Source organism: Meriones unguiculatus, chromosome 7, assembly GCF_030254825.1.
Source record: "Meriones unguiculatus strain TT.TT164.6M chromosome 7, Bangor_MerUng_6.1, whole genome shotgun sequence".
Lineage (NCBI taxonomy): Eukaryota > Metazoa > Chordata > Mammalia > Rodentia > Muridae > Meriones > Meriones unguiculatus.
In genome coordinates this window covers 21,201,904-21,211,189 of record NC_083355.1, presented here as the reverse complement: position 1 = coordinate 21,211,189, position 9,286 = coordinate 21,201,904, and the positions used below count along the sequence as shown (strand labels likewise).

The 9,286-nt window shown below is 53.4% G+C and overlaps 1 protein-coding gene across 1 annotated transcript; it reads right to left on the bottom strand.

Annotated features, from left to right (window-relative positions):
- Window positions 1-1,321: 1,321 nt before the first annotated feature.
- On the bottom strand, window positions 1,322-5,597 carry LOC110541626 (keratin, type I cytoskeletal 14). Its single transcript, XM_021628349.2, has 8 exons — window positions 4,975-5,597; window positions 3,736-3,818; window positions 3,066-3,222; window positions 2,756-2,917; window positions 2,546-2,671; window positions 2,220-2,440; window positions 2,063-2,127; window positions 1,322-1,568 (listed from the first exon to the last, which is right to left on the bottom strand). Exons 1-8 carry the CDS (start codon window positions 5,512-5,514, stop codon window positions 1,471-1,473), a joined length of 1,452 nt encoding a protein of 483 aa, XP_021484024.1. The 5' UTR covers window positions 5,515-5,597; the 3' UTR covers window positions 1,322-1,470.
- Window positions 5,598-9,286: the final 3,689 nt, after the last annotated feature.

Here is a 9,286-nt window from a genome sequence, read left to right as displayed (position 1 = left end):
TCCACCCCTGCTCAATCTTGCCAAGACTCCGGTCAAAAGTTATCCCAGGGTTTCAAAGCCACGGACCAATCATGACTTTCCTGGCATGTAGGTTAGGGACAAGGAACGCCAGCAACCCAGCAACCGTTCATTCAGTTTACTAAAAACATCTCATCTTGGGCCACCACAGAGCACTAGACACCAAGCTTGAGGTTAGGCTCACTGGCTCCATGAGATCATCAGCCCTGTGTGGTGACGGCATTTATCCTTCACCTTGTGAAAGAGGAGCATGAGTTCGGTGTCCTGCCCCAATTCTCCAGGGCTGGTGGAGGTGGGAACCCAGGACTCAAGCACAGAATTCTCAGGTCCACGGTTTTAACCCCTTCGTTCAAGTTGTCTGTCTTCATTCCAACCCCACGTTCAACTCTACCTATAAGTTTCCGTCACCCAGCCAAATGAACAAGCTATTGGAGCCAATACAGAGCTTGTCAACTCTTTCCTAGCGGGGGGGGGGAGGGTGAGGGGGACCATGAGCCCTCCCCACCCCTGGCATCTCTGCCATGTACCCAGATAATGCTCCTCCCCTTCCTACTCTTTATTCAGTATCAGACAAGGTAAAAGTCACTCCTCCACCAAGAGGAGGCCCCTAACACCCTCACTGCATAGTCCCAGGTCAGGAAGCTATGACCACCAACAGAGCATGAGTGAGCCTTGGGTTCACAGAGTTTTAGGGGACCAGTGAACCCCACAACACGACACACAAAGATGTCCACTTCTCTGGAGACAGGATATGTGGAGAAGAATGTCTGAGTTCCACAAAGATCCCAAAATCATTAGAAATCCTTAACCTGAGGCCACTGAGAAGCTCTACTCAGACCTGACAGCCTGAGTTCAATCCCCACAACCCACAGTGGAAGAAGAGAACCAACTCTCCAAAGTTTTCCTCTGACCTCCACATATACTTTGTGCCAAGTACACACCCGCACCCACACACGATAATAATAATAATAATGATGATAATAATAATAATGATAATAATAATAAAATTTTATTTTTATTTTAAATAATTCTTCACCTAGCACACTCCCTGGCACCTAAAGGCACTCCATCTCTGGTGAATGTGTGGACAGATGAGTGAATGAGGAAATACACCTCTGCCCTAAGAGATCCCATGACCTGGTACACACAGCAGTCTAGATCTTCTGAGGTGGTGAAAGGCAACCTGGGATGGGAGCCAAGCCCGCCCCCGGGGCCCTTTCTCCCAGTCCCAGGTGCTCTCTGAGCTCCAACACCCCCCACATCCTCCCTCCCCAACTCCTGACAATGACCAGGGAGACAGTGGTTGTGCAACGCAGAAAAAGAAGCTTTATTGCTCTCCAGGAGGGACAAGGGTCAGGTAAAGGGCGAAACGTCTAGGGACAATAGGGGGCTCTTCCAGCAGTGACTGTGCCCACACAGGAGCCTCCTAGGCCTGCGCAGTGCGTAGCAGCCTCAGTTCTTAGTACGCAGGACCTGCTCGTGGGTGGAGACCACCTTGCCATCGTGCACATCCATGACCTTGGTGCGGATTTGGCGGTTGGTGGAGGTCACTAGGGAAAATGAGAGGGCGTTAGTGAGGTGGGCAGGTGGAGTGCTCTGAAGTGGAGAGAAGCCAAGAAGCTGAGAAGTAAACTGTCTCCTGATGCCCTCTGTCCAGATTGCCACCTCACTCACTGATGCCGGGGCACGATGTGGTCATGAAGGGTCCGCCCCCTCAGACTGGAGTACTCAACCAGTGCTGTCCAACTATACCCAAAGGCCCTAGAAGGTCCAATTAAACCCAAACGGATTAGAGGGACGCTGTGGGGTGCTGTCCGTGGTGCTGATTTCTAGCACCAGGCATCATCCGTTGGAGGAGCAAGATTAAGGTCCACCAGTTCTAGGCCTGAGGGAAGTTAGAAAATTATTTTTTCTACCTGAAGAGACTCACAGGGGATATTGAGTAAGAACACTTCGCTTAACCCCCAAGAAGGTTCTAATCTAGGTCCTAGATCTGCTAGGAGATCTGAAGGTATTCCCAAGCTCAGGCAAAAAAGAATCTTACCATCTCTGGATGACTGGGAGCCGGAGGAGAACTGAGAGGACGAGGAGAACTGGGCGGATGAGAGGCTGCAAAGAAAGACAAGGGCAGGACCGTTAGACCCATGGGGAACATTTGTGAAGAGAAAGGGGCATGGGCTAGAGGGTGGGCAGGCACTCACTGGGCGTCCTCGCCCTCCAGCAGGCGGCGGTAGGTGGCGATCTCCTGCTCTAGCCGGGTCTTCACATCCAGCAGGATCTTGTACTCCTGATTCTGCTGCTCCATCTCACAGCGCAGCTGAGCCAGCTGCTCCTCCACGCTGCCAATCATCTCCTGGATCTGGGCCAGCTGCATGCAGTAGCGGCCTTTGGTCTCCTCCAGGCTGTTCTCCAGGGATGCTTTCTGTGAAGGAGGGAAACGGGGTGGTGGATGGCTGAGAAAGGCCATGCCCCTTTGGTGAGTTCAAGGGCCCACCCCCGCGCGCACGCGTGTCAGCAGCACCCCTACCATGCTCAGCTGGGACTGCAGCTCGATCTCCAGGTTCTGCATGGTGCGTCGGAGCTCTGAGATCTCGCTCTTGCCGCTCTGCACCAGCTCGCTGTTGGTGGCCACCTCGCGGTTCAGCTCCTCGGTCTGTGGTAAAGAGAGCGCCGTTCACACCAGAAAGCCCTGGAGAGCAGGTGGTCTGCACCCCTTCCCTCTCCTAATGACACCCACCTTGCTGAAGAACCACTCCTCGGCCTCCTTGCGGTTCTTCTCGGCTATCTTCTCATACTGATCTCGCATCTCGTTCAGGATGCGGCTCAGGTCCACACCGGGTGCCGCGTCCATCTCCACGTTGACGTCCCCGCTCACCTGGCCTCTCATGGAGGCCATCTCCTGAAAAGGCAGGAAAAGGTCTCATAGTCAAGAGCCTCATGGCTGGCAGGGTTTTCTAGCAAGAGGTGATCCTGGCTGAACACGGCCTTCCCACCGTCTGCCATTCCATTGCTTTTCTCCATCCACAGCTTTTCCATTTATCTCTCACCTCCTCGTGGTTCTTCTTCAGGTAGGCCAGCTCCTCCTTGAGGCTCTCGATCTGCATCTCCAGGTCGGCTCTGGCCAGGGTCAGCTCATCCAGCACCCGGCGCAGACCGTTGATGTCAGCCTCCACGCTCATGCGCATGTTCAGCTCCGTCTCATACCTGGAATGATTCAAGAGGAAAGGAATGAGCTATCCATCCCAGCCACACTGACAGCTTTGTTCTCTTCCTTTGCACATTATTCCCAGAGCTGGCACCCAGGTATGTTGTGGGGAGTCAATATTAGACACAGTGCCCATTGATTGCTTAGGCCTGAACATTCCCGGGGTCCAGGGAAGAAGGAAATTCATCCTTAGGCATGCAGCTGAAGGAATCACTTTTCAGCTTCAGTCAGCCACTAAGGCTCAAAGCCTCCGTCCCTGCACTGTGGGAGAAGCAGAGAACACCTCTCCCTCAAGTGATGGCTTCCACACCTGGCTGTGGATCAGAATCTCCTAGGGAAACGGTTACAAATAACTGAGCCCAGCTCCAAGGGTGGAGCCCAACAGTCTTGCCTTTTTACAAGCACCCCAGGGGCTTCTCCCAGCACAAACCAGCTCTGGTCAGAAAGCACTGATCCAAAACGCCCCACCCTACACACGCTGGAGGCTCTGAGCCACCACGCCAGGAACTCACTTGGTGCGGAAGTCATCGGCAGCCAGACGGGCGTTGTCAATCTGCAGGAGGACATTGGCATTGTCCACTGTGGCGGCCAGGATCTGTAAGATGGAAACGCCATGGGTCATTGGTTAAACAGACAGGGAAGATGTCACTGTGGCCTTCATGAGCCTTTCTCTCTTGCTCTTGCTTGGGCCCTGCTCTTCTCATCCTATGAGCCTTTGTCCACCACAGCAGCCTGAAAGAACAACCCCACGTGCTCAGTTTCAACCCAGGAAGGACTTGGACTCCTGGTCAATAGAAAAGCTGCAAATAGGTCTGGCCCCAGGCTCAAAAGCCCTAAAATTCAGGTCTTATCACTACCACTCACCTGTAAAACCTAAGATGTGGTTTCAAAGCCCCCCTAAGTCTCCCTGCATACTCTTCATCTCCTGGATCCTCCTCTCGGTACAGGAAAGCCCTATTGAGCCCTCTGCAGACTCACCCATTCCTTTCTAAGCCCACGGGGCATGGACCTCAGGTGGGACTTTCCCAAGAGACGGAACCCAACTTGCCCAGGAGATTAGAAAAGAGGAAACCGGAGAAGAAAAGAAGACAGATTAATTCCTGAACCCGGCTGGAGTGCCTGCCAGGAACTTGTCTCATTTCCATAACTTATGCAAGGCACAAGAGCCAAGCAGGTTTAACGGGAGGGGGAAAGAAGGGTTCCAGATGCACAACCCCACCAGGCTCCCTCTGGTTTGGGGTAAGTATACAGGCCATGATTAGCTGTGGGTGTGGGTTTTCCACATCTGCCTGGCTATAGAGAGGCAATCTAGTGTCAGAGCTCATGGGAGGCAGCAGCCTCAGCCCAGACTTACAAGCTAATGAGCAGGTTCAGTGTCTAGCGTGGTGGGTCCCGTTACAGCCTCCCTCCTCCTTCTTCCCTCCTCCCTCCTGGTGGAGCGGTAACTGGCTCCACCACTCCGGTGGAGTGAAAGGTGAAAGGTGGCCACTCCGGTCTCAATTCTGCACCTAGCAAAGCTTCAACTTCCTCCTCTGCAAAATGTTAAGGGCAGGAACCATCGGTCTCATGTAAGCTAAGGAGCTCAGAAAAGCATGGGGCAACAGCCAGGAAAGGACACCGTCTTCTCACTGACCAGCCCTATTGGGAATGTTCAGGACCCCAGATAGAAAAGTCTGGGACTGGAAGCTGCCCTCTCTAGGAGTCTAAAGATGATCTGAAGCACTGGAGGAAACTTGCCACAGTTGGCCCACCTTGCTCTTCAGGTCCTCAATGGTCTTGAAGTAGGGGCTGTAGTCTTTGATCTCGGCGGGCCGCTGTCTCTGGTACCAGTCCCGGATCTTCACCTCCAGGTCAGTGTTGGCCTCCTCCAGGGCACGCACCTTGTCCAGGTAGGTGGCCAGCCGGTCATTGAGGTTCTGCATGGTCACTTTCTCGCTGCCCGCCAGGAGCCCTTCACCGACGCCAGCACCCAAAGTAGCACCGAAGCCACCCATATATCCACCACCAAAACCACCACCAAAACCGCCACCAAAACCACCACCAAAACCAGCACCGAGGCCTGCCCCAAAGCTGCTGCTGCTGCTGCTGAAGCCCCCACCATAGCCACCCCCAAGGCCACAGGCTCCCCCAGAGGAGAATCGAGAGGAGGTGACTGACATGCCCCCATAGGTGCTGGGAGCCCGGCAGGATCCTCCAGTCAGGACGGAGGAGATGCGGCTAGAGCCGCCACCGATGCCACAGGAGCCCTTCATGGAGCTAGAGGAGGTGAACTGGCGGCTGCAAGTGGCCATGGTCTTGAGAGAGGTGAGCAAGTGAGCGAGTGAGTCGGCAGAGAGGAGAGAGAGCTGCTCAGGTGAGTTAGAAAAGAATGATAGTGCTTTATAGTCATGAGGAGGGGGCGGGCCTGGCGTTTTCCATTCCCCTTGGCTTTCATCACTCGCAGGCCAGCGCCAACTCCCGATCAGATCCCTCCTCTCCTCCGCCTCATCATGTCTGTCATATTTTACTGGAAACTCATTGTTTGAAGTGTTTGGGGCTTTCTCGTCCCGCCAGGCATGATTCATCATGGGGGGGGGGGTTAGGCCTGCAGGCTACACTTTCCCATGAGGCTCTGGGAGACACAGCCCTCAGGAACCCGCACTCTGAGCTCCTGGACAGAGTTAGGGCCTTATCGCACCATAAATTTGCTGGCCTGTTAGTTCCCATTAAATAAGGGGGCAGGGGGTCCTTTCTCCTTTGTTACATGTAGAGGAAGCCCACCACAGCAGGAGACCAGCATCTAGCTGGAGGTACATCACCACAACCACCCTTGGCACTACCTGCTAAGGACTGGCAGGCCGTTACATCCTCAGCCAGCCAGGTGGCTCAGACTCCAGGTAGTTCCTCTCAGACCCAGGTACAGACCCTAGTATTCTCCACACACCTACACACAGACCTGTGACGTTAGCTGTTAAATCACCGAAGGTCTGGTGGCCACAGCCAGAGACACTGGGAAAGAGCACAGAGTCAGGTTCAACCCAGGACAGGACTCTTCTCAAGAGCCCCAGTTTGCTCTTCTGAAAAGTGGGAGCAAAGGGCACCCAGCCATTGTTTCTACTACAGACCGCCCTGAGGGTCCAATGGGACAATGATGATGAAGGGTTTTGTGGCATGGAGTCTGGCTGAAGGGTCAGAGCTTATTTTGGCCTTAAAGCTGGTGAGGCCACATGTCTGGAACAAGCCTAGAGGGCTCTTGTTTGTTTCTTGTTTGTTTGTTTCCAGCCCCAGAAGTTCCTTCAGATACCAAGACAGCTGAGATGGGAGGCAGAGGGCTGACTCAAAACACTCTCACTTGATCCCCCATGGAGTTCACCCAAGATCTGTATCAGGGAGGAATGCAAGCACCTGGGAGGGAAGCAGGACTGAGCCAAGGCCATAGCCAACGTGGACGTGAAGGTCCCAGACTCCTGAGTCCCTGAGGGCCAGGGGACAACTCCAAGAGCCCAGTTAATTCTGCTTCGGAGATTTGTATGTCGAGCTTCAGCCAAACTCCCCCTAAAACATCCACTTCCTGCCCACACACACCCTCCTGTCAGCCCCTCAGCTCCGTGGACCCCAGCAGGCATGTTGGGAGGAATGTGGTCGTGTCTGGGACTGCCAGGCACGTCCTATCTTCCCAGACAGGCCCCAACAGCCCCTGCTGAGGCTCCCGCACTGTTCTTGGTATCATCAACTGCTCCCAGAAGGGAAGTAGCTCCTTAGACAGCCAACCACACCTGACCCTGCCCTGCCACCAAAGCAAAAGTCAACACCCTTCCCCACAACAAAGTTTAAGGGCTCAGGAAACAATGCTAAGATGGACTCTTGAGGCTGAAGCCTCCCCCAAAATCTGCCTCTCTAAGGACTAGCAAGGATATGAGTAACCTGGGGCCCCACCCGGCCCCACCCACCCCTGACAGACACTTCTAATCTCCTTCCAGAAAACACTCTCCCCAACCCTGGCATAGCCCTGCAATTTCCCCAAGGCAGAGGGGATCTGAGACCAGGGAAACTGTGTTGCTATTGGGTGGGGTAATGGGGAGGGGTTTCTCCTTCCTGGAGTAAAAGACTGCATACACGGAGATCCACACAGAGATCCACAGACAGAAGCGGGATGCAGAGCCCAACTCCAGCTTCTTTAGTGGTCTAAAGTTCTGCTTCCCCTGCCAGTCACTGGGACTCCAAGGAGCCTCCTTCCTAGTGTTCCTCCTCCATCACCCTACCTGTCCCCTCCTCCTCTTCCCCTAGCCCTCTACTCCTCCAGTCTCTCCACTCTCTTCTCTCCCTCCTCCCCTAATCCTCCCACTTACCCTTCTTCCAGCTCCTCCATCTTCTCCAAGGGGAACATGATAAAGATGGTAGGAAATGAACGTCGGATAAACACACACAGTCTAAGAGGAGACTTTCACCAGCCCTCCCACCCTAGACTCTGGAGCCCCAGGTGGAATACACCAAGGCCAACATTCACAGACTACGGCCAAGAAGCTGCCAAAGGCCCAGCCAGCTGGGAAATAGGAACAAGACAACCACACTCCTATCCCCTTGATGTTGATGGTAGCATTTTCAAGCCACAAAGTCTCTGAGGCAGCAAAGGTTAATGGGTTGGGATGGGCATTTAAGTAGGCATCTCTGTCTGCTGGGATACCCCTACCTCCTGTAAGCATGATTCTACGTGAGCACTATATCTTCCCCTCACTCCAACCTGCCCAGGAACAGGGAGGAAGGAGAAGGGGCCTGGGCAGGTAGCGTTCCATGTTTAGTGAGTCTCCTACGCCCCCCTGCGGTGGGGAGACCCATGCCAACCCAAACAGGTGAAAGGACTGGCCAGGCAGCCCCCACACAGCCTCATTGTGTGCTGAGGCCTGGGTGGAGCTAAGGGATTCCACCCTCAGCTAAGAGGAGGCAGGGCTGAGAAGAGAGAGACACAGGCTTGCCCTAGAAGCCCACAGTCTAGTGAAAGAGATACTGGCAGAGACTGGCAGATATTGGAAGTCTTTGGCATGAAAGCAAAAGAGAAGGCCTTCAGAGTTGCATAAGATAGGAGCCTGAGAAAACCACCCACAGTCCCCCCCTGCTTCTCAGGGCTGCCCGCCCCCAAGCCATCACGGACTCAGCAGCTTCAAAAACGCAAGCCTACACCCCACTTCTGGAAGCCAGATGCCCCCAGAGAAGACAGAGGGGCTAAGCTCCATCTGAAGACCCTAGGGAAGGATCCTTCCTGACCTCCAACCAGCTCCTGGTGTCTCCTGGAGTCCCTGGGTTTAGGGCAATGAAACTCCAAACTCTCCCTTTGTCTCCTGACAGCATAACTGTTCGTCTTTTTCTGTCTCGTATGGTTGTGCTTATCGGATCTAGTGCCCCCCCCAATCCAGTGTGACTTCACCTCCATCCTTACCTGCAGGTACTTGCAAGTAGCCTTGCCTTGGGGAGGAGACTACACAAACCCTCTCCACTGTGCAGCAGACTGGCTGCTGGTAGCCAGCTGCGGAGGCTGCAGGGAAAACTTGGCAGGGGTAATTACGATAAGAGGTGGGCAGGGCCAGTCTGGAGGTTTGTGGAGAAAGCAGCTTTGAGCTGTGCCTGGTAGGGTGCTGGGGGCAGGGCAGCAGGGAGATAGATGTAGGCTTCTCAGAACTGGCTCAAGGCTTCCCACCTCCCTGCTTGCTCCTCTAGCTCCTTCATAAACAGCTGATTGGAGATAGAGGGTGAATTTTCGTTTTAATTTCTGTTTTGTTTTTTGGGGTTTTTTTGTTGTTGTTGTTGTTTTGTTTTGTTTTGTTTTGTTTGATTTGGTTTGGTTTGGTTTTTGGGTTTTTTGTTTGTTTGTTTCTCTTCTTCTGTTTCGTCTTGTTGTTTTGTGGTTTTTGTTTTGAGACAAAGTGTCCCCAGGTAGCCCAGATTTACCTCAAATTTGTAGTTGCTGCCCCTGTTTCTTACCTCCCAGTGCTGGGACCACAATCCTTTGCCACTGTGCCTGGCAAATTTTTTATTATTATTTTAAAATAATTTTAGATTCTCAGAAGTTTTCAAAAAGAAAAAATGTGG

Excerpts from the sequence above, each read along its gene's own strand:
- LOC110541626 (XM_021628349.2), bottom strand. The coding sequence starts at position 5,514 with ATGGCCACTTGCAGCCGCCAGTTCACCTCCTCTAGCTCCATGAAGGGC. Across the intron at positions 3,819-4,974 it reads TTGAGGACCTGAAGAGCAAG|ATCCTGGCCGCCACAGTGGA; the intron begins GTGGGCCAACTG and ends TCCATCTTACAG. Across the intron at positions 3,223-3,735 it reads GCCGATGACTTCCGCACCAA|GTATGAGACGGAGCTGAACA; the intron begins GTGAGTTCCTGG and ends GAATCATTCCAG.